The sequence below is a fragment of the Mesoplodon densirostris genome, chromosome 12, assembly GCF_025265405.1.
Source record: "Mesoplodon densirostris isolate mMesDen1 chromosome 12, mMesDen1 primary haplotype, whole genome shotgun sequence".
NCBI classification, from domain to species: domain Eukaryota; kingdom Metazoa; phylum Chordata; class Mammalia; order Artiodactyla; family Ziphiidae; genus Mesoplodon; species Mesoplodon densirostris.
Window position 1 is genome coordinate 16,155,095 of NC_082672.1, and position 25,379 is coordinate 16,180,473.

General features: G+C 43.7%; 1 protein-coding gene across 1 annotated transcript; it reads right to left on the reverse strand.

Annotated features, from left to right (window-relative positions):
- Nucleotides 1-1,279: 1,279 nt before the first annotated feature.
- IYD (iodotyrosine deiodinase) lies at nucleotides 1,280-23,368 on the reverse strand. Its single transcript, XM_060115182.1, has 5 exons — nucleotides 23,191-23,368; nucleotides 10,841-11,032; nucleotides 8,069-8,228; nucleotides 3,239-3,395; nucleotides 1,280-1,462 (listed from the first exon to the last, which is right to left on the reverse strand). Exons 1-5 carry the CDS (start codon nucleotides 23,366-23,368, stop codon nucleotides 1,280-1,282), a joined length of 870 nt encoding a protein of 289 aa, XP_059971165.1.
- Nucleotides 23,369-25,379: the final 2,011 nt, after the last annotated feature.

The following is a 25,379-nucleotide window of genomic DNA, read 5'->3' on the forward strand; positions in this document are numbered from 1 at the left end:
CAGAAGGGAAACTTGAATCCAGGCCCATCTATGTTGTGCTGTCCAGATTAAGAATTACTAATAATTCCATCCCCCAAAGAGAAAGCTGGCTGGAGCACCCCCCAAATCTGTACCTTTGCAAGTGTGTTCAGCATCCATGAGAAATCAAGGCTGTGTTTCTGGGTGGCATGATTAGAAGGTGACCAGATCAACCCTTTGCTCAAGGGCCCTAACCCATGTGATAGGACTTCCACTTTCCTCTCAAGTGGTTCTGTACTTGAACAACTGCATTCAGACCCCCACCAGTGGCCGGATTCCTTCTCCACCCCACACCTGGGGGCAAGGTTCTCCCGTACCCGCAGCTCCTCAGCAGGGTGCCCTAAAACTAGCAAAGAGATCTATGGGCTCAAACAGCTTCAAAACATTAGAAATAGAAGTTCATAAATATAACTTCAATTTCTTTGCACCGTGATGCCAAAGTGTTTATTGTTCTGCTATTGGAACTCAGAGTATCTTTTTCCTATTAAAAACAACTTGAGGGCTTCCTTGGTGGCACAGTAGTTGAGAGTCCGCCTGCCGATGCAGGGGACACGGGTTCGTGCCCCGGTCTGGGAAGATCCCACATGCCGCAGAGCAGCTGGGCCCGTGAGCCATGGCCGCTGAGCCTGCGCGTCCGGAGCCTGTGCTCCGCAACGGGAGAGGCCACAACAGTGAGAGGCCCGTGTACCACAAGAAAAAAAAAAAAAAAAAACTGGCAGAATATCCATAAAGCTCAGGAAGAGTGCATCTCAAAAGTACATCCTTGCCTAAAAGCCACCAGAAAGCAGGGGGCAGAAAACTGTTTGATCAGTCTAAATTTAAATTTAAAAATCATCACATAGCTGAATTCTTGGGACTATATTTAATTTTCTGATGACTCTTTCCTCTTTGAGTTTTTAAAGAGTAAAAGAAAAAATCACCTGTGATTTTTCTGGAACAATTAAAAAACTTTAAAAACCAAGGGCATGTTCTTAGCAAAAATTTAATACATTTCCAAAGTGGATAAGAAATGGAAGAGAACATACCTATTCATCTCTTACTCTGTATGGTTCAGCTAATCACACTATCAGAAGCAAGGCTTCTCAGACTCAAAGTGCTGTAGAAAATGCAAAGGTTTCTTCCCACACAGAGAGGCCAGCCCTGTGGAGTGGAGTGCCAGGGAGATGGGACACCCAGGGAGAGAGCAGCCTGTACTCCCAAAAGGAACAGGAGAAAGGAGTGGGGAGCATCACCTTCCAGCATGTCCCTGCCTGTGTCCTGCCTACACAGTCACCATGATCTGATCCAGAGGTTTCCGTGCGAGGTCAGGCACCGTGGCCTCTTTGCTGGGGTACCCCACAGGGAGCAGTATCAGCAGCTTTTCATTTGCAGGGCGGCTCAGGAGCACCCTCAGACGGGGGCCACAGTTGAGAGGAGTGGTCGTGACAGTCACCAGTCCCGCGTTCTATAACAGGAGAGGAAAAGAAAACGTTTTAAAGTCAGAAGGCAAAATCCCAGCTCTGCTTCTAGCCTGGGCATGTTCTAGTCCCTATAAGATTTGCTTGTCCTGTCATTTCCCTGAAGTTGGGCGGCAAAGAGACGACCAGTTTGGGCCATGGTGTCTTGAATCTTACCTGCCCTCCTCGACCTCCCCAGACCTCACCTTTTCTTAACCAAACAGTGGGAAGCTTCTCAGAGAAGAAAATACCAGTCATATTTCACTGACGCTTAAGAAATGGGAATGGTTATTTCATGGAAAGAAATTTGGGGAATCCAACTACACCAAAGGAAAGGAAAAACAAAAGGCAGTTCCTGTGGTTATATAACCAACCATGGAAGCGGAGCATCATCCCCAGCTGAAGATACCTATGTCCAGTGATGAAGGATCTAGTGGCCAAGGGGTATGTAAGAGGTAGAGGAAATACTCCACCAACCTCTTCCCAGCCCGCTCGAATAATAAACATCCAATAAAAATCACGTGGAGCTTCAAGACACTTTCCCAGTTGGCCCTCTCTATCCCCCCTGCTTTTCCCGTCAGATGCTCATCGCTAAGCCTGGACCAGAAGGAGGTTCTGGAACTGCCTTTGGGAGTCGAGCATGCCTCCAGTCTGTGTGCAATCTGCCCAGACAAGGGCTTCCAGAAGATTCCTTCCTCCGTCACAAATCAAGACCTACACTCAGACTTATGCCTTACAGAAAGCTAGAGGGCAGCAAACTCCACAGTAAAGTGGGAGAAGTTGCTGATTGGAATGCACAGAAGCCACAGGTGAAGGGAACCCTATCTAGGACGGGGATGGTGCCCTGCGGTCTGACGTAGCACAGCAATTCCTTCATCTGTTACAGAGTCGGGAGGTAAATAGGATGCCAGCTCCTCTACAACAGTTTTTCACGTCATCTAAAAACACATTCCTCTTTTATGTCACAATGACTATTTTACAAGTTTTCAGCAAACACATTTTTCTTTGAGATAACGAGGAAGCACATAGTTTTTTGGACTCTACTGTCCCTTGAAAGTAGGCTCATTCACTCTTATAATCCTGTTTGTTTTATTTATTTCACGTGTTTACTGTCACTCTCCACCCTCTCCCAGGACCGCAGTCCCCACCAGAACGTACAGTTCACGAGGTGACTATTCCTGGTGACTCCTGGGATCTGCCACATAGAAGGAGCTCAGAAAATATCTGTTGAGCGAATGACTTGAATCATGTGAAAGGCAGACCTCAGTCCTGCTCTGTTTCACGCTTAGCATGGCTGTAGCTACTATGCAGATGGAATTTTTTTAAGCACATGGACATCTTTCTAATGCAATACGATGTAAACTCAACTTCTGAGGACAGGAGCTCTATGGTAGAGTTCCCCTTATAGCTATTGAATCATCCCACTGGCTCAGACAACAGGAAACAGCTGAGAAGCCAGGCCCTGGAACTTTCAGGCTCTGAAGCTCTTCGTGTGTATTTACTAAAGCCCTTAAAGCTTCATGTCATTACAGGTGAAGGCAAACACAGCGACCGTTTTTTGACGCTTAAATAATGATATAAGTAAATTTCCAGGAAGGATGCCAGCTTGTTTGAAACATCATCCTCACCAATCCAGGTTTCCAGAGGCAGTTTTTACATCAGAGTTCCCTTACTGAGGAATTCCTGTCCCTGAACTAGAAACTCAGCTGAAATTTGCAAATAAAACCACAGTTGGCCCCCAAGTATTAAGTCTCTCTCTTGGGCCCAGTGGGAGGGTGACATACCTGCAGGGCAGCTAGGAGGATGCCACAAGCGATGGAAACACTGATCTCATTGTAGTAGTGGATCTTTTTCTTGCCATTTGCAGCAAAACCGTGTACTTGTTTGAAAATGAGAATCAAAACAGGTGCTGTGTCCAAGTACTCCTTAATCCAGTTGGTCCTAAAGGGGGAAAAAAAGATATTCAGAAGAATATTTTCTCTTAATGTTTTTTTTGTTCCCTGTTTACCACCTTATATACGTTAAAAATAGAAACATTTACTTGTCTTTTATGTTTAAATTGGAAAAGAGTAGGATTTTTGTTCACGTCATGTTTACCTTTTTCTATCCAAAGTCAGTAAACAGGTATTAATAAGGGCCTAATATAGCAAGACACGTGAAATGCTGAAAGATAGAAAGATAGATCCTATAACTCAGAGGGCAGTAAGCCAAATTTAGCAAACTAAAACCTGGTAAGTGTTATTAAAGAAATATAAGACAAGGGCCTTAGGAGCCCAAAAATAAAATGTTAGTTTTGAATAAGATTGTCAGAATATTTCCAAAGTTTCTCTTGAGGCGGGACACTGAAGAACAGCTAGAGAAGGGGCATTGGGAAGGACAGCCCAGGGAAGAGATGAGAAAAGGGCAGAGTCAGAAGGAGAATGCTTGGCCGGACAGGGAATTTCAGAAGCCTGGTAGGCTGGAGGATGGTGTGCGTGGTGCGGCACGGGTTGGGAGGCTGGCAGTTTTCATACAGATTTTGCAGGGTCCTGGACTTTGTTCAGCGGGTGATGGAAAGTTATCACAAGCTTCTGAGCAGAAGCATCACACAATAGGATCTGTTTCAGAAAGAGACGGATTGGTGTGGGCAACGGACCAGCTCAAACAGGACCAGATAGGAGACAATGGCAATGGCCCAGGAGAACTTGGGGAGTTGTAGAGGCAGGAGCTGAGAGATCTGGCACAGGAGTGCACAAGGGAGAAGAAGAAGGTGACGGTGAGCCTGAACCGAAATTTCAGGTAGGCAGATGGTAACGTTCTTAGCCTAGTTATGGAGAAAAGGAAGGAAACTTTGTGGGAGTGGGAGATAACTCACAGGAGGTATAAATGTTAAGTTTCCATTTTTATTTTCCAGATAAGAGCATATCTTTCTCTGTTTCATTACCCTGCCCATACATCTTGGCAAAAGCTTCACTCTAGCACAGATATTCAAAGGAAAGATACTCATGCAATGCTATATATTGGAATTTTTCCTTAGGGTAAATTATGTCATCAATAAGCAAGAGATAGTCACCACTCATTTCATTCTTAGCCTAGTTATGCTTCCTTGTTTTAAAACACATTAAACCCACGTGTGTATTTTCTACAGTTCCTTGTACGCTGCTAGTTTCTATACATTACATTCTCAAAGCTACTTTACCATACTTCAACCAGTTTATTCACATTTGACTAGTATCAGTTCTTTTTCTCTTTACAAAGCAGGAGAATGTTAATAGTTTACAAAAAAAATCTGGAGTCAACTAGCTTTGCCACGTTGGGCAACCACTCACCTTCTCACAGCTCAGTGTCCTCAAATGTAAAATGTACTATTGTACACTCACCTCAAACGGTTATTGTGACAGTAAGATCAGTCCAATAGATCAAGTGCTTAGAATAGTACCTAGTACATAGTACCATGTATGTGTTAGCTAATATTATTATTATTACTATGTATTATTTTACAGTGAATAGTTCAAAACAATTGTTAAATATGAGGTGAAGAATAAGCAATTTACTAAGTCAGAGGCAGGTTAGTAATTTTTACTAATCTTTGTACTTATTTTGCCTAGGCATACATTGGTTGCTAGTATTTTGGGTTTGTTCAATTTTACAAGAATGTATCATGACATCATATTAGAGCTAATAAAAAGATAGCAACGTGCCGAGGCCTGTTAAGAAAGGACAATTAGCACCTTCCACCTGGGCTGGAGGGTCTCACACCAGCAGCAGGAGAAGAAGGCTTGATGGGTAGGTTGGACCAGATTGTACATCAAGCCTTTAATGACAGCTGTGAGTTTCAGAGTTGACTCAAACTGGCTATCAGGACATATGTTCATTTGTGATGCAATTTAACAAACAGTTATTTAATTACCTACTATGCATCAGCACTGTGCTAGGTGCTACAATATAAGACTTTTTTAAACTGGAGGTCCCTGGACCCTAGAGACACTATATATATATACGTATGTACATGTCTGTGTGTGTGTGTGTGTGTGCACGCATATTGTCTGCAGAGAAAGTCTATACTGTTAACTGGATTCTCAAGAGTATCTTGGTATACCACAAAGATTTCTAAAGTATGGCCTATAAAATGAGAAGAAAAGTAGGCCAATAATTAAATAACTGTGTGGTAATGGCTATTGTAAATGCCGGAAGGTGTGTATTAGGTGCTTTGAGCATAGAGACAAGAGACCAACTGATGCTGCCTTCTTTGGGGAGTGACAGGGCTGTCAGCGTTTTGCAGGTGCTGCACACACAGAGCACAGCATCTCTCTAAGAAGAGAGACTCGACTTTACCCATCCATTTTTTCTCATGAATATGCAATGAGATTTATATATTCATTATTAACATCCTGCACTTATTCCGCAACACAGCCATAAGTTACAATGCCAATTGACATCAATTTCAATAGGGTTTAAATATCTCAGGAAAAAAATTGTCCTTTGGGGCAAATAAATGAGACAGGAGTAGGACTAAGAGGCCATCCTTCTCACCACCCAGCCCTGGCTACCGGAGAAGAAGTCCCACGTTACCCCACAAGACGGAGATCCCACTGCCTTTTCTTAGGCTTGTGTCACAGTGGGTATTGGATGGCTGGTGCTGGAACTGGCCGCTAAAGGCCCAGAGTTGAGAGCCAGAGGCATGAGCACCTCTACATTCTACGTGCCAAGAACTCGAGCTGGCTTCCCCTCAGGGCCTTCTGAGAGGTCTGTGCCCCATCCCTCCACATGCTCAGCCTGAGCAGGGGTTAGAAGGGAAAGGAGATGCCTCTGTGGGGAGGGCAGTATTTGTAAAGAGGACCCTGTGACCAGTGTTTTATTATTATTTTTTTTATTATTTTTATTTTTTTTTGCAGTATGCGGGCCTCTCACTGTTGTGGCCTCCCCCGTTGCGGAGCACAGGCTCCGGACGCGCAGGCTCCGGACGCGCAGGCTCAGCGGCCATGGCTCACGGGCCCAGCCGCTCCGCGGCATATGGGATCCTCCCAGACCGGGGCACGAACCCGTATCCCCTGCATCGGCAGGCGGACTCTCAACCACTTGCGCCACCAGGGAGGCCCTGACCAGTGTTTTAAAATGACAAGGCTGAGCCTGAAAAAACTGAAAGTGACTGTTTTAACTACAAAAATGACTGAGAAATTATGGAATCCATCCTAGATATTGTGTAGGGTGACTGGTCCTCGATGGGAAAAGTGGGATTAACAATCATAGTTAGTTGTAGTTTCCAGAAAAAAAAATGAAACCTTGCACGTGTCTCTACCTGAATACGCTGAAGTTTCACGGTAAAGCCAGTTACACTGAATTCCAATCTGCTTCTTCCCTGGAGATAAGGAAGCCTGCAAAGTTACTAATGCCTAATGAATATTCTACCTCTACTAAATTTGGACTTTTACTAAACATGTACTAAGATGAAAGCCTGCTGAGTGAGATCATGTACAAGACTATTGATAGGAAAATGTAATTTACTTCACTCAAGATCCTGAGAAGTATTTCACAATTTACTAATAATTATTTGGGTCATAGCCTATTTATTTACCAGATTCATATGGCCCTTACTATATGCCATCACTGTTCTAAGTGCTTCCAAATTCATCTAATTTTCATAATGAAGTAGATACTAGACTTATTCCCATTTTACGGATGAGGAAACTGAGGCACAGATAGGTTAATAAGTGGTAGACCTCATATTTGAACCCAAGCACTCTAGCTTCTAAGGCCTTACTCTTAGCCTCTATCTTATTTAATCCTGATACCAAGTTTTTAACATTATCGTTTTGAGTGAGAAAACAGAAGTGTGATGTTTGGTTTTATGTGTCAACTTGACTGGGCCACAAGGCACCCAGATAGCTGGTTAAACATTATTCTGGGTGTGTCTGTGAGGATGTTTCTGGATGAGATTAACACGTGAATTGGCAGACTGAGTGAAGCAAATTGCCCTCCTCAACGTAGGTGGGCATCATCTAAACCGCTGAAGCCCTGAATAGAACAAAACAGGTGGAATAAGGGAGAATTTTCTCCATCTGCCTGACTGTCTTTAAGCTGGGACATCAGTCTTCTCCTGCCTTTGGACTCAGACTTGGACTGCAACTTACACATTGGTTTTCCTGGTTCCTAGGCCTTTGGACTCAGACTGGAACTATTCCATCAACTCTGCTGGGTCTGACTCTGCTGGGTCTTGGGACGTCTCAGCCTCCATAAAGACTTGAGCCCATTACTTATAATAAATCTCTTTCTCTCTATGTTTATCTCTCTCTGTCTCTCTCTCTCTCTGTCTCTCTCTCTCTCCATTGATTCTGTTTCTCTGGAGAAACCAGACTAGTGCACTTAGAGGGAGTAAGCAAATGCCTAAGGTCTTGCAACTGGAAACCCAGAGTTAAGATGTGAACCCAGATGGGATTCCAGTCGGCATCCCTCACCCCTGCGCAATACGTGTGCTCAAGGCAATTTAGCGGTGAGGCCCGATTTAATTTCCATTATTTCTTCCACAGGTAAAATGAGACTTTTTAACACCTAAAACAAAACCAGAAAACTGAAGTCATAGTTATTTCATTTTAGGAGGCCAAACCAAACATGCCTAATTCTACCCACTTTCGTACCTCAGTTTCTTCAGGTCTGAAACCCATCGAGGTCCCATCCTCTTCAAGTAGTTTATTTCCTCTTCCTCCTCAACGATCTCTCGAATCTTATGCTTCACGTCTGGGTCCTTCACAACCACAAAGGTCCAGGGCTCTGTGTGGGCCCCACTTGGGGCTGTTCCTATCACCCATTAAATTAAAATCAGAAATTAAAACTGCAAGAAAAATCTGAGTCTGTTCATTAAGAAGAAATGTAACTCAAATTTGCTCAAAATGAAGTTAGATCACCTGACACACAAAATGCCTGGCAGTCGCCTCTGGGATGTTGCTGCCAGGCCCGTTTTGTTCAGCATCTCTGTCAGGGTCTCCAAACCAACTAACTGAGATCAAAGCCAGCAGTTCCTAGGTTTTCGGAATTTATCACTGCTTCTCTAATCATGTGAGAGAAAACATCCCTAGGAACTACTCTGTGACCAATAAGGGAACACAGATGGGAAGCTCTGATAGCCAAAATCCTCCAAAATTCTGTTTGTTTTGATATTCTTGAAAAATGATCAAGTCATGAAGTTTAATGGAAATGGCAAAATTTAAATGGCAAATGGTTTCAAAGCATCTCCAAAAGGCAGTTGAACTATAAATTGTTTAGTGCCTATAGCAAAGTTCTGAGTGTGGCACTGTGGGGTTTGTGGCCCTGTTGTGAACACATGAGAACTCTTGGCCCTGGGCACTCAGACACACAGCAGAGTGTCTTCCAGCTCTCACAGGTTTTGGGAAACCTCAGCCCACCCTTGGATCAGTCCCAGTATCTCGGACAAAGCTTCATAGTGCATCACGGGACCCAAGGAGCTTAAGTTCCCTTTAAGATTCCAGCCAGCAGCACTTCCCTGGTGGTCTCGTGGGTAAGACCCTGTGCTGCCAATGCATGGGGCCTGGGTTCAATCCCTAGTAGGGGAACTAGATCCGACATGCATGCTGCAACTAAGAGGTCGCATGCCACAACTAAAGATCCCACATGCCACAACTAAGACCTGGCACAGCCTAAATAAATAAATAAATAAATATTAAAAAAAAAAAAAAAGATTCCAGCCATGGCCTGGCCCAGCTTCTGATCTGGGTGTCACCCCTCTATCTTAGAAATGGCTGTTTCTAGAAGTAGACCATGGTGACAACTGGTGGTATATTTCAGAAGCAAGTATTCCTTTCTTCCTAGTGAGTAGTTCAATGGCATAAACTCTACAGGAGGGGTCTCAGGCCTGCCAGCCTTGATGAGTTTGCCATCCACCAGTCCCCGTGGTAGAGAGGGCATGAGTGAACTGTGAAAGGCAAGTCAAATCTAAACATAAAGCCCTAATTTCTGAACAGAGGGATTCCAGTTCACTTTGTACACGTCGTCTGTTCACTAAATACTGGTGTCACCAAACACAAGAAATAAATTGCCCCTTAATGTTTTCAATTATGCCAGACCTCTCTGAATGTCATATGCACACACCCACATATTTAGATACAGATCTATACACAGAAGAAATTTAGTAACTTCTATTAGTTAGATAAAGGACTCACCAATCTAGTGTATTTGTGTTCTTAACTGAAATGAACTGTTTTATTCTTACTTCCTTTTAATTTGGGCAATGGGTTTATAAGAGTCATGCAATAATTTCTGCAAATGAACTTAAATATGATTTATATAGGAATAAGAATCCAATCAGAGGAGACTCCCAAATAGGGGGCTTTCTCATATCTCCTCTCCCTTTTTCTATAATTCTCATCTATTCCTCTGGGAATAGATATTAATTTACATTGAAAATGCATTTGGGGGACTTCCCTGATGGTCCAGTGGTTAAGAATCTGCCTTCCAATGCAGGGGACGTGGGTTTGATCCCTGGTCAGGGAACTAAGATCCCATATGCTGTGGGGCAACTAAACCCGCGGGCCACAACTACTGAGTCCCGGTGCCACAACTGAGCCTGCTTGCGGCAACAAAATATCTTGCACGCAGCAATGAAGATCCCGCGAGCCGCAACTGAGACCCGAAGCAGACAAATAAATAAATAAATAAAAAGCAAAAGGGGGGAAAATGTTTGCCTTGCTTTGATTTACTTTGCGAATTCACATGAATAAACTTTGCTAGTTCATTAGAATACAGTACTAGAGCATCATGGTGTGTAATATAAGAAATTCGGGTCCCAAAAGAGAAATGTATAAATGTGAGTAAGTGAGTGTGTGTGTGTGTGTGTGTGTGTGTTTTAAGGGGAGGTGAAAGTAAGGATGCTTCTTTTCTGATGTATAATAATGTGTTCAGAAATTTTCATTCTTCAAACATTTTATAATGTTGAATAATTTCGGAAGTTTTGAACTGTTATCACATCTGCTCCCGAGGAGTCTGTAATAGTTCAAAGTTTGTAGAGGGCTTCCCCAGTGGCGCAGTGGTTGGGAGTCCGCCTGCCGATGCAGGGGACGCGGGTTTGTGCCCCGGTCCGGGAAGATCCCACATGCCGCGGAGCGGCTGGGCCCGTGAGCCATGGCCGCTGAGCCTGCGCGTCCGGAGCCTGTGCTCTGCAACGGGAGAGGCCACAACAGTGAGAGGCCCGCGTACCGCAAAAAAAAAAAAAAAAAAAAAAAAATGTTTGTAGAAAGTGGAAATCATCTTGTGCCTGGCAGTCAGTCAACACCTGGGTAAGACTTTACAGGTAAACGTATCATTCCAGGCTTTATTACTGTGTTTGAACTTCAACATTGCTCCACTATTGTCACTTGTAGCGGATGTTCTCAAAGACCCACTGTGCACTTACAGACCTGCTGCTTTGATGACATTATCAATCACTTCCACTGGGACTTGCTCATTACTTATGAATCTAACAGACCGTCTCTTATTGAGAAGTTCATAAAATTCCTGGGATCTCTTAAGCATTTCCTTCTCAGGATACCGGGCGTAGGAGAATGGGATGTGTTCCACCTCTTTCTCCGACACTTGCCATTCGTCAGCGTCTGCCAGTAAGAACAAGGAAGACAGCAAATTAGAGGATCTCTCTTGGTCCTGAAGGGGAGTGCTATATGCCCCTCCCCCAAAATATGTCTCTTTACCATAAGAATTTTTTGAGTTGACTATTTTTAGGAAACGCAGACATAGGAGAAGTTCTGAGAACCCGAGTAGAAGTCACCCTTTTGTAAGAGACATTTACATTTATAAAGGAAATCTCTATTTGGAAGTGTTTCCCCCTCTGTACCAGGAAGAGAGGATGATTCTAAATCACAAGAAACTCTTGTCAACAGAGAAGGTGTGGACTTATTTCTCTGTAACAATCTTACCCTCGTTTGCTCTGCTTTTCCTGACAACCTCCCCTAACTGGCTCTCCCCAGCCCCCAACGCCTTTCTTCTGTCTTTATCCGAAGATGGATTAAGGTGATGGCTAAGGCTGTTTGGGGGAGTTACTCAGTTTTCCTGGGTCTCTCCCATGTACACAAGAGATATACATGTTATCAAACTTCTGTTTGTTTTTCTCTTGTTAATCTGTTTTTATGATGGGGGAGCGGTGTTCTCAGCCAGAGAAAATTATTTTTACTCCCTTATAGTCAAAAGGTGGTCACTGGGGAGAAGGAAATAAAGTTCTCAAAATATCTGTAAGGTTATGAGCTCAAAAACATCAAGAAAAAATGAGAAAAATAGGTCTACAGAATCCTTAGACTCTGATCTTTTTTTAATTTTTATTTATTTATTTATTTTTTTTGCTGTACGCAGGCCTCTCACTGCTGTGGCCTCTCCCGTTGCGGAGCACAGGCTCCGGACACACAGGCTCCGCGGCCATGGCTCGCGGGCCCAGCCGCTCCGCGGCATGTGGGATCTTCCGGGATCGGGGCACGAACCTGTGTCCCCTGCATCGGCAGGCGGACTCTCAACCACTGCGCCACCAGGGAAGCCCTAGACTCTGATCTTGACTGTCCTTCAAAGCCCAGACTGGTTATAAATCAAGAAAAAGAAAACTTTTACGTACATAAAGATGAAAAATGTAAATTTCTGTTAACGGTGAACTAACTTATTTGAAACAATCTCCGTTGGCTGAAAACCACTAAGATCTTCTTCTTCTTCTTTTTTTTTTTTTTTTTTTTGGCCAGATCTTAGTTCCCCGAACTCATGCCCCCTGCAGTGGAAACATGGAGTCTTAACCACTGGACCACCAGGGAAGTCCCCTGAAAACCACTAAGATCTTGAAATAAATAATTTTTTATAAAGCCGTTTTAAAATCATTGAGTTACTGACAGCATAGTAAGAAATTCCTGGGCCAAAAGTGAAGGGGAAATATGATCCTGCTGAGGTAAATAAGCACAGAAGCTGCATTTGCCCTGATAACATCTGCCAATCCCAATATATTTGAATTTTTATTTTTATATTTTCAGGGATCAAGAGGGACAGAAATCAAAGCCCAGGCCCATATACGATGGGAAGTCTAACAAGCTGGGACCCCAAGACTACATCCTTAGAAAAACTAAGAATCATAAATAAATCAGGGACTTTCCTGGTGGTCCAGTGGTTAAGACTGCAATTACATTGCAGGGGACATGGGTTCCATCCCTGGTCAGGGAACTAAGATCACTCATGCTGCATGGCACAGCCATAAATAAATAAATCAGCCCCCAAGAGTTTATAACATTTTGATGGGTCCTGCCTCAAACTTGAACTTGGAATAGTGTGGTCCTGCCTGAAAATACCCCCATTATCCAGCAGAAGCAAATGCCAACATATAAATAATTTTAAGAACAATTATCAGCAACACACAAAAGACAACCAGACATACAAAAAAAATATCTTGAGCAAGAAACAGCAGAATAGGTTTTTAAAAATAGAGTCAGACACCAAATTCTCCAAATACTGGAATTATCAGACTCAAAAGATAAAACAACTATTATTAGTAGGTTTAGAGGGGAAAAAAAGACAAACGTATATAAATCTGTAGGGTACAGGAAAAGATGAAAAGTGACATAGAAAGTATTTTAAAATAGAACTTTTAGAACTGAAAAATAAAATAATAGAATTAAGAACTTGGTGGGTGGGTTTAATAGCAGGTTAGACATACCTAAAGAAAGAATTAATGAACTGAAGACAACTCAGAAGAAAATATCTAGAATAGAGCAAGGAAAGACCAAAAGATCAAAAACATAAAAGAACAATCAAGAAAAAATAAAGCAGAGCGAGAATGTTCTAATATACGTGATGATAGTGACAGCAGGAGATGGGAAAGAGGATGTGGCAGAGACCATATTTGAAAGAGAATATCTGATATGAAAACCTGATGAAAAATGCCAGATCTACAGATTCAAGAGGCCCAGTAAATCCCAAGCAATATAACAGAAAAGAAGCCCACACCTTTTATAATCAAATATAAAATCTTAAAATCAGCCAGAGGAAAAAAAAAGATTCCCTTAGGAAGAGGCCCGGATGGCTTCATGAGGGAGTTCTACCAAACACTCACAGAACAATTATTGCTAAATTTTCTCCAACCCTTCCCAAGAATAGAAATAGAGGAAACATCCACCACCAACTCATTCTGTAAGACTAGCACACACTTGCTACCTAGCCTGACTAGGACATTAAAAGAAAGAAAAGCTACAGGCTCAACTTTCTCATAAATATAGATGCAGAAAATCCTAACCAAAATATTAGTAAACAGAATTCAACAATATATTAAAAAAACAATACACTTCGGCCAAGTTGGGATTACCCCAGGAATGCAAGGTTAACTTAACATTAGAAAAGCAATGTTGTTTGTTACATTCACAAGCTAATAATCACTGTAATGCAGAAAAGGTGTCTGATAAAATTTGGCATTCATCTCTTAGTAAATTGGGGTAGAAAGGAACTTTCTTAACCTGATAAAGTCTAACTATGGGGAAAAACACCAAAACAACCCAGAACCAACAACATAGTTAGTGGTGAAACATTGAAACTCTTCCATCAGATATTGAAAATTAATGAATATTGCCTGTTCTCACCACAGTTCTAATTATGAAAGACTAATTTTTGAAGCTTTTAGAAAAGAATATAGGAGACTATATTCATGACCCTGTAGAGAAGAAGGATTTCTTAAACAAGATACAAAAATATTAACCATAAGAAAAAAATCTGTTCAATTTATCTACAGCAAATTTATCTTTACACCTGCCTGCTTCTGCCACTTCTGGTTTCCCCCATTTCCTTCCTGTTCAGAGAGCTGTGGAAACCCATTATCTGTAGCTCAGATCTTACAGAAGATGAAGATGCAATGAAGGATTCAATAGGTGAAGCTGAAGCTCTACCTCTGAATATGTGTGTTTCTTCATTCCTTTCACACCCATGAGTAGACAATACTTTTGATCTGAACTACAAAGATTTAAATGTGAACTACAAAGATTTCAACTGAAAGACATTCTAAGATGCTGTATTCAAAAAGTTAAAAAGTGTTAAAAATAGGAATGCTTTGAATGGAGTATATTTATTTATTTGTTTGTTTATTTATATACTCCTTGCTTATCTTGAATTAGTCTTGGATTTCTGGTTGTTGTTGGACTTCATCAACTCCTAGAATCTAAGAGGCAAAAGATACCAAAAAGAGGCTACTACAGAAAGTGGACCTTGGTACATCAAACCAGAATGAGTTGATGTGAGTTGGACTTCTCAGGGAATTTTAATCACATAAATAGGGTTTCACCAAGAAGTCTGCCCAAGAAATAGACACTGAAAATATCAGTGGAATCTAATGAGTAGATGGTTGTTTTACACAAAGGCTGAAGACTTTCCTAAATCTGCTCTCATATTTTTCAGCCTGATGGGGACAGGTGCAGAGAAGCCATATCACCAGTAGGAGGCAACTCCTACTTAGATAAGAACAGATAATCAGAGTCCACGATGATAAAATTGCTGAAAATGCCCAGCACTTACTTTCATTAAAGTAACAAATTTAGATTGTTTTAAACCATTAAGGTTTATTTGTGTGCATGTGTATGCCTTACCTGAATTATTATTGTACTACCTAAACTGTGTCTTTAGAAAACTGAATATATGCTATCATATATCTTCATCATTCACAACCACCCAAAAGCCAATGAATATTTGCCTGATATAATGTATATCCCATGCCTTCAACTGTGTGATAGGAAATAATTAGTTGTTACTTCCTTCTTTGAGTAGATACAAATCCACTTTGATGCCATAGATTAACTGATGTTTTGGTTATGATTCTGATTCTTGTGACATTTACTAAAGGATTTTCACTTCCAGTAATGGTAATTTACATAATTTACACCAAACCTCCAAAGTAAAGAAAGCTAAAATCCTTAGTAAAGTACATTTAGAACATTTTCTTCTAAGTACTGAAGAGCTAATCTGTGACTGTAGAACATCACAGTCAAAATCTGGGTGAAGGTTAGTATCCACAGAGGTAGATCAGCACTCAAATGTCCAGAGAATATTTTCCAATTACCTAGAAACCGCCATGAGGCTGAGCTGAGATAAAAGGATGCTGACCAAAGTCAAACCCCCAGGGCCATCCAGGGCCTGAAGATTTATGTTACAATAGTAAGAGTAAAATGTAAGTAATCCAGCCCTGGTGCCTTAGAGCCTAAGGTAATATCCTGTGAGTGATCCAGGGCACCGTAAGCCTTGACCTCAGATTAAAGTTGCCCCAGAGTGTTAGAATGTTGCTTTTCTGGTAGGTGAAAATGTGAATATTCCCTGGAATAAGTAACAGTATCCTAGACCTCAAAAAAAATTTATGTGTAATTTTCCAATAGAATGACCAGCAAAGAAGTAATTCCCATAAAATTCAAAATAGTAGTTACTTCTATAGGGTATGGAAGAGGTTGTTACTGGAAAGGAACATACAGGGGTTTATGGCGTACTGGAAATTTATATTTCTTGATCTAAGTGATAACTATATAGATTTTTGCTTTAAAATTATTTGTTAAGCCATTCATCTATCTTTTATATACTTTTCTAGTAAGCATATTACATTTCACAATTAAGGGTTTTTTTGTGGGTTTTTTTTTTTTTTTTTAATGAGAAGTTCATAGAAACGAATTACAAAAACACCCACAAGGGTAGATCAACTGACTACAACTGTTATATTGATATAAGAACATCTGGAAAAAAAAAAAAGAAAAGACACTTGACGCTTTCTTAATGAGATAAGAGGATGAGAGAGGAACCATCTGGGGAAGGTGGGACAAAAGTAGAAATGGGAATGAATGGGCACAATTAACTTCTCCTGACCACGCAGCAATCCTTCATGGAACCAGAACTATAGCCTAGGTTTCTTAACTCCTTAATCAGTGGTTTTTTCCCCAATACAGTAATCCGTAATCCTCCCTTATCAGAGGTTTTTCTTTCTCAGGTTTCAGTATCCCATGTCCAGCTGTGCTCTGAATATATGAAACGGGAAATTCAAGAAATAAACAATTCATAAGTTTTAAATTGTGCACCATTCTGAGTAAGATGATGAAATCTCATGCCTGTCCTGCTCCATCCCCCCACCCACGTGAATCAAACCTTTGTCCACGTACCCACCCAATTAGTCACGTAGTAGCCTCTCGGTTATCGACTGTCAGGATACTGCTTGTGTTCAAGTAACCCTGATTTTACTTAATAATGACCCCAAAGCACATGAGTAGTGATGCTGGCAATTTGGATATTCTCTTACTGTGTCTGATTTAAATTAAAGTTTATCATAGGTACATATGTACAGGAAAAAACTTAGGGTTTCAGGCATCCACTTGGGGTCTTGGAACGTATTCCCTGAGGATAGGGAGGACTGCAGTAAATGTCCAGTAGGCAAGAGGGAACGCTCATGAAAAGGGGACTTCAAAGAGACTGAGAACCCAACTACAATACCAACAGGGACCACGGTTAGCTCACAGCTAGTACTGAGAAACTTCGTTTTTTATGCTTTACTAGCCGGGGCAGTGGGGACCCACACTGTAAACATTTTTTTTTAACTTTTTTTTTTTTTTGGAGTATAGCCAATGAACAATGTTGTGCTAGTTCCAGGTGCACAGCAAAGTGACTCAGCCACACACACACGTGTATCCACCCCCCCTTCAAAAGCTCTTCCCATCCACGTGCTCCCCATGCCACACAGCAGGTCCCTGCTGGCTTGAGGAAGTGGGTGTGATGGGAGAGTGGCAACTAACAGCTATCAGCTTCCTAGCAATCCACTCTGAACCGAGCCCAGATGTCGTTGGTATCAACCCCGACCCTTATCAAATGTGTCAGCAAAGACTTCAACACCAATGATACTCCCACACCATTTGTCATGAAGTCCGGCAACCTCCACAGTCAGTAAGTGGAAAATGAGCCAACGCATGCAAGGTCTCTTTAACTTCGGGTCCCTTCAGCATCTGTGTAAACTAAAGGCAGCCGACCGTATGCTGACACATATATATGGAATTAAAAAAAAAAGCCACGAAGAACCTAGGGGTAAGACAGGAATAAAGACACAGACCTACTAGAGAATGGACTTGAGGATATGGGGAGGGGGAAGGGTAGGCTGGGACAAAGTGAGAGAGTGGCATGGACATATATTCACTACCAAACGGAAGGTAAATAGATAGTGGGAAGCAGCCGCATAGCACGGGGAGATGAGCTCGGTGCTTTGTGACCATCTAGAGGGGTGGGATAGGGAGGGTGGGAGGGAGGGAGATGTAAGAGGGAAGAGATATGGGAACATATGAAGAGATATGGGAACTAATTCACTTTGTTATAAAGCAGAAACTAACACACCATTGTAAAGCAATTATACTCCAATAAAGATGTAAAAATAAATAAATAAATAAAGGCAGCGGAGGGGCATGACTTGGCAGTTTCTGCAGCAGCTAAAGTCCAGGGTAGGCGCTCCTACTCTTAACGGAATGAAGGGACCGCTGCCTGAGCTTTATCAGCACAGCCTTATCTCTGAGCACAGCAGACAAATGGTCCCAACCACCACTGGGCTGGATTGCCCAGAAGGGCTATATCCAAGCAGAGCACAGGGGTGCTGCTCTTCCTGGAGCCTCTCCCAGGGCAGAAAGTCTACACTTGGCCTGGGGAAAGGGGACAGGCTGAGCCAGCTGGGAAAGAAGCTCCAAGGGATCTCAGGGCAGTGTACCGATAAAAAAGGCACAGCTCTCTCCTTCCTTTTGAACTCCTGACTGCCCCCAAGGCATAAGCCCTCACCTGAGGAAAGAGAGCAGCCTCTGTTCCGCAGCTGTCCCGCCTCCACCCCTGACCAGCCAAGCAACTCTGGGGGATGCATTCAAGCTGTGGAGCCCACGTATCCTAAAATAAATGCATGCTACTGTGGTCTGCTTTTAATGTAAGTCCTATGCTGCCACACATGGGGTTTGCTATTGACACCAAGACCAACACGCCTTTTATCATTGCTTTAATGCCAAGGAATCCTAAATCGCTCCATAGTTAGGTTTAATGACCAAGTAATTCTAGGCCACGTCTATCCTTTAATGTTTAACTTAGAGGCATTTTTCTGGCTGCATCTCTACGGGAATTGCTTTTGTGTTTTTGCAGTTCTACTTCAAAATCTTTGCAAATGGGCCAAATGTTTTCCAGCTATGAAACTACAAGGCCAATTTGTGTCATGTCACCCTTGTTCCCTCCCTGCAATTTTTGGGGACGCTTGAGCACCAGTATTAATAAGGCTCAGGGTGACACGGCTCTCACAGTAGACAGATTCTGAAGGTGGCAATGAGAGCAGCTTCAAGGCTCAACACTGGCTCAGGGAACTCCTCCCTCCCACTGTCTCGGTCATCGCCCTGCTTCCTACATGGGCCTCTCGACCATTCAACTCCCTGACTGCAATATAGACTCACTACCTGACTAGCAGCAGCAGGGGTGGTTGGGGGCTGGGGAGTCTGCAGATGTCCAGATGGAAAGGCCTTGAAGAGGGCAGCGCTATCCCAGGTGAAGTTGACAGAACTTGTTTTCTGAGCCCCTTTACCTCTCGTGGTGTCCCCAGTGTCCCCAGTGTTCAGTGCTGAGCTTCACTCTCCCCAGCAGAACCCACCCAGACTTGATCCTAAGAACAACATCTCCGTTCAAGTCCTTTCCTCTCCCTAATCTTCTCTCATCTGAATTTGAATTTACCTGTCCTTTGTCCTAGAACCATAATGTCTTACAGGAGCCCTGGTAGACCAGCCTTTTAAAATTAGCCATGCAGAAGTATGCACACGTAGGTGTGCCAAAGAATGATGAAATGCAAAGATGAAGCTGAATTTTTTGCCTCCTAAGGCAAAGGAAAACTGTGCTGGTCATGCGTGCTGCCCTTACATAGTGCTTTTGTCAGTGGTGTGCTGGTAAACCAGCTCTCTGAGAAGAGGGAAAAAAGAGCCCTGGTTTATAGCACTTGCCAATTTTCATAGAGTAAACACTCTCATGATGGCCCGATCTCAAGCTATTGGCAATTGAACAAATGGCCCACAAATTTCCTGAACATTTATCAGTTGGCTCTCGCTAGCCCCATAGGCTAGCTCTTGCACACCACTTGGTTGGGAAGCATGGAGTTCAGGCATTGGTGGACTTCCAGGCATGTAAGAGGGTTGATATCATCTGCAGGAACAGTGTTACTTGGCTGAGACTGTTGTTGACTGGTTGGCCCTCAGAGGGGCTGGTCCTGGAGTCAATCCATCTCTGATTGGTTGGCTTGTTAAGCTTTTATTGAGATGTGTTGTCATTGATCCAATGAACAGGTTCGAAACAGCTGCCTATGGGTATGTAAAAATCTGTCCTTTCCCAAGTCCGAGGGAACATTTTTCTTCTCAGGTGTTGCCCACACCAGATAAAAATTTTAACAAAGGCTTTTTTAGTGGTCACTGGGACAATCAAAATTTCAGTTAGAATAATAGCTTCTGGATGGCTAATGAAGCTGAGTGAAGAAAATCCCCACTAACTAAAATGGACACATCTTAATAAGATGTGTTTCCTCTATCTTTTTCTCCTATTTCCAGTTCCATGAGCTTTCATGAATCTGGCCCTGACTAGAGAATTTTTGTTCAGTATTTCCCATTCATTTTAGGGAAACAATCTGAGGTTTCCACTTTGAGATTAAATACCAGTCATTTCTCCTCCTCAGACCTCTGCTACAGGTAAACAGGGAACTGAAATGCGTTAACAGGATGCCATGTGTGACTGGTCCCCAGAGGAAGTCTGTGTCTGACTTCTAATCCGCATGTCTTCTCTGTACCCCCGACCCTTCCCCCCGCCTCCAGTCCCCCCACACAGGCTGATTCCTTGATCTATGAATGTCGAATAGAAATTCTTTGTGAATCAGAGCTGGCGGAGGCTAGATCGGTACCCATATATTCCTTAACTCACACTAGAATGGCCCACAAGACTTATTTTACTGTTTTGTCCCTGATTGTTAATTTTCAAAATGGTTTGAATCTGGTATCTATTTGCTGTTATCAAAACCATCTCATGTTTCCTTGGTAATGGAATCCCTTTTCTTCTCCAATTATACCTCCAATTATACATCCTCTCTTCGACTGTGTCCACCCACCCAATGGTTAAGAGCAGGGACTTGGGTGGCAGAGGAGACTGAGTTTAAACATTAGTCCTTACCTACCACCTGTGTGCCTGTGTGACCTCAGTAAGTACCACTTATGTAAACAACAGAAATCCCAACAAGAGACTGTGAACTCTGCACTCAGGGAAGATTTGCTCATGGCTGCCGAGCAGCCACTATGCGTTCAATTCATTTCTCTGTGTGAGGAAGAGGGAGCGGAGAGGCAGAAGATTAAAAGTGAATCATTAGGTGGAGAAGCAGAACGGGGCCATACAGCTCTGCTCTCTGTTTCCAGCCTTCAGGCCCAGCCCCAGGTCCCTGGTTCCCCGCCAGCCTTATCAGCCCCTCTGTATCCCTCAAACTCTTGGGTCTTCAAATCCAGTGGCCTTTCCTCGATACACACTACCTCTGATCTCTCAGGGAATGTTTAACCCTGCTGGCCATCTCCTGCCCCCTCTCTTCTGGGTCATTCTTTTGGAAAAGCAGCCTAGCGAATTGCCTGTAGGCCTGGACTCTGGAGCCAGCCTGCCTGGGTCCTGACTCTACCACTGATTGCTTGGGCAGGTGACTTAGCCGATTTGAGCCTCAGTTTCCTTATCTGTAATACGGATATGATCATAGTGCCTGCCTCACTGTATTGTTATGAAGACTAAATGATTCACCATATGTGAAAGTGACATTGGATACCGGAAGCGCTATGTGAGGGCTTGTTATTACTACCCTGGCGCTCCTTTCCCGCGCCTTCTTTTCTGAGTCCATTCCTTCTGGCAGTTCCTCTTATCTGAAGGTGCCCCCCGCCAAGTTCTAACCTCAGCCTTCTCTCTAGCAATACCCCCCAGTGAATTCATTAGTTTTCCAAGTTCCAAGCATCACCCCTATGCTGGTGACTCTCCAGTCAGTGTCTGTGGCCTGGATCCCTCACCTAGAAACCTCCCTGCCTTTCTGCTTCAATGGGTCACTATCCTCTCAAATCTAACACGTCCTGCACTGCATTCAACAGCTTCCCCTCTAAACCGGATCCCCTTTCCCTCACCCATTTATGACAGTTGTTATTCTGATTCCTCCAGTCTCCAAATCATGCCCTCTTCTTCCTCTGTTGATGTCTAATTTATTACTAGACCCTACTGTTCTTCCTTGACCGTCCCTCTAATTCACCCCTTCCTCTGCATTGCACTGGCCCAGCCCATCATTACTGGAACAGATCCTTACTCAGCTTCACAGTGGGTCTCGTGCTCATTCGACGGAAGTGCTTCTCAACTGGCATAATTGGCACTCGGGGTTAGTGGGGGAGAGTAAGAGGCTGCCCTGCTAGGAGGCTGCCTGGATTTGGATCCTCCTGGGCAGTACATTCAGCACTGCAGGCTCCCAGCACTGAGTGCCAACTCTATACCCCACCCCCCAATCCCGAGGTTAGGACAACTCAGAACACACACACACACACACACACACACTTCCAGGTGGCCTCTGTTGGAGGGAGGGAGGGTGGAGGCATTACTACCCCAGCTGAGAGTCACTGAGCCTCTTCCAAGTCGAATCCATCCCACAAAACCACCTCAGATAAACCTCAAACGCAGATTACTCAAAGCTCCTCCAGAGCGTCTCCCTTCCTGCCTGCCTCCTTCATCACCTCTTCTTTCTCAGGTCAACCATGCCCCAGCCCGCCCTCAACACCCCACTTCATTTTTACCCCTCCCCTGGTCAGTACAGTCCTTCCATCTTCTTGACATCTTTCCCTGGGGTTCCAGACTCAGGCTCCTTCTGTTCCTCTTGGCCTCCTAACGTTTGTATTCATATCCTAGTAACCCCCCAGACCTGGTTCAGCCTTTTTCTAGTTGCCCCACCAAACCCCCAAGCCTTCTCAAAACACCTTACAGTCAGTTCCACCCAGTTGGTCTCTGTTTTACTCTCTATCGTTTGCCTGTTTATTGCCTTGTCTACTGAATTGGACACTCAGATTGGAGGACAGCAGCCACTCTTATCTGTGACCCACAGGGCTGGTGCAGTGAAGGGTAGTGAGCCCCTAGGGAGATGCCCCTTTTTTATTCCAAAGTTCTTGATCAAAACCTGACCACTTGGGCTTCCCTGGTGGCGCAGTGGTTGAGAGTCCGCCTGCTGATGCAGGGGACATGGGTTCGTGCCCTGGTCCGGGAGGATCCCACATGCCGCGGAGCGGCTGTACCCGTGAGCCATGGCCGCTGAGCCTGTGCGTCCGGAGCCTGTGCTCCGCAACGGGAGAGGCCACAACAGTGAGAGGCCCGCGTACCACAAAAAACAAACAAACAAACAAAAACCTGACCACTTAACCCACAGCCCCTCCCAGCCTGTGATGTGCCCCTTCAGAAAGATTTTAGCAGCCTCAGAGGACTGGAGCCAGGGGAAATGTCACCCCCTCAACAGCTTTTTACTGAGGACCCAGGAATAAAGGGAGCTTGGTGCCAGCAGGTGACAAGCTGACCACCAGAGAGAAATGATGTCTCTGTCACACACTGATTTGTTTGCATGACAGAGGTTGATGATGAAACTGACCTGCCTATGTTTCTTCCTCTCCATAAACCCCACCATCCACTTGCCCTCATCACAAAAATACAGAAGTTGGAAACCAAGCAACGTGGCCAGTGCCTTTACCTTCTTCCACCTGGTGGACGTCAGTGCTGTCTTTCAAGTCTTCATCCACCCAGGGGCGAGCCTCGGCCCTGGCTCTAGGCTCCCCCTGCCTTCTCTGGGTGCCTCCATCAGCATTTTTAAAGATCCACACCATCAAAAGGCAGACAACTGCTACCAAGACTGAAGTCAGAAGAAACATGGTGCTGAGGCTGATTCTGAATGGGGCTGATGCTTCCGAGGCTGGTATTTAAACAAACAGGGACAGGAGTGGGGAATGCCGGGAGACGGAGTGAAGGAAGGAGGGGGGGCCAGGGGAAGGAACGGAGTGAACTCGCTGACTCTGCAAGGACTTTGCAAAGGAGAAAAGATCACAGCCGTGTGTCTCGGGTGTGTTGTGGCTCTGGGAACGCACTGGTCCGTGAACTTTTTTAAACTGTGTGCTCAATCAATATATTCTTAGACAATAATTGCCAGGATGTGAGGAGACACGTTAATGCACTAGATCTTACCAGCAGTGGTGGAAAGTGTTTACTCTTCCTCCTGTAGATTTTCTCTGAGAGCAGTGTGTCTTCAACTGGCCCGAAGCTAGGAATCACCTGCAGTTGGCCCCTTCTCAACCAATCTCCATGCCCCTTTTGAGCCATTACCAAATCTCCTGGGATCTTGTCCTGAGGTTTTGGAGACGGGGAAGGATTGCCTATCTCAGGCCTCTCACTCACATTTTGCCTTATATGTATCTATATTATTTGAAATTTTTTCAACCAGCATGAACTAGAGTTTTCTACTTTTTTATTGTGATAAAATATAATAATATTGGGCTTCCCTGGTGGCGCAGTGGTTGAGAGTCCGCCTGCCGATGCAGGGGATACAGGTTCGTGCCCCGGTCTGGGAAGATCCCACATGCCGCGGAGAGGCTGGGCCCGTGAGCCATGGCCGCTGGGCCTGTGCGTCCGGAGCCTGTGCCCCGCAATGGGGGAGGCCACAACAGTGAGAGGCCCGCGTACAGCAAAAAAATAATAATAATAATAATAATAATAATAATAATAATATCAATATAAAATTTACCATCTTAGCCCTTTTTAAGGGTCCAGTTCAATGGCATTAAGTACATTCACAATGTTGTACGCCCATCACCACTCTTCCCCAAACTGCTTCATCGTCCCAAACAGAAACCCTCTAATCATTATGCAATAACTTCCCCCTTCCTCTTCCCACAGGCCCTGGTAACCTCTAACCCACTTCCTGTCGCTAAGATTCTGACTATTCTAGGAACCCCCGTAGGTGCAATCATAGACTATTTGTCTTTTTGTGAGTGGCTTGTTTCACTTAGCAGAAGGTCTTCAAGGTTCATCTATGTTTTAACAGGTATCAGAACTTCATTTTCATGGCTTAGCAGGGGTTATTTATTTTAATAACTAAAAAATAGATACTAAATAAATACCTTGTGATATTTTAAAAAGATCGTTACAGTGCAGTGCAATGAGTGCTATGATAGATGTGCACTCTGGGTCCCTCATTCTGTCTGAGACAGGACAAGACCCCACAGAGGACATAAAGCTTTTACTGTCTTGACAAACCCAGTGTGACCTGGGACAGTGCTACTCAAGCAGCTTGTGCCAAAATCTAATCAATGCATTCTTCCTTTCCTTGACAAACTCTTTCCAAAAAAATAAATAAATACAAATAAATAAGTCAGCTGCCCTAGGCAGTATGTAGTGTAGTGACATGGTTGCTTTGCCTGAATTTCCATCCTAGTGTGTGCTCTGTGCCTCATTTTGTGACTGGTTAACAAGAGTGGATGGACTGCCGGTCCGCAGACCACATGGTGAATAACATTAGTCTAGAAAACACCTTTTCCGAAGACACACATATGACTTTTAACTTCCATTGCTGGTGGTGGATCTGATTATCCCTGTCCCCGTGTCCTTCTTGCTTTCATAACATCCCACAAGTGTATGTGCAGGGGAAGTCAGATGAGGTGAAAGAGAACTTTCCAGGAAAGAGACTTCCCGGGGTGTTGAGTGAGGGAACACAGTTTCTAATGATCCACACGAGCAACCTTCATCAAGCATTTCTCTCACGTGCTCATTTAGCAAGTGTTATATCAAGTATTCAAGCTAAAGGCTTGAAATTGGATGTGCCTATGTCTGCAGCAAAATCTTATCTCAGTTCAAGTGTGAAGTTGGGGGAAAATTTTCAAAATATTTTTA

Coding starts and splice junctions, on each gene's coding strand:
- IYD (XM_060115182.1), bottom strand. CDS start 23,368: ATGTTTCTTCTGACTTCAGTCTTGGTAGCAGTTGTCTGCCTTTTGATG. Junction 3,396..8,068: donor TCAGACCTGAAGAAACTGAG/GTACGAAAGTGG, acceptor TTCCCCCTTTAG/GACCAACTGGATTAAGGAGT. Junction 1,463..3,238: donor TCCTCCTAGCTGCCCTGCAG/GTATGTCACCCT, acceptor CTCCTGTTATAG/AACGCGGGACTGGTGACTGT.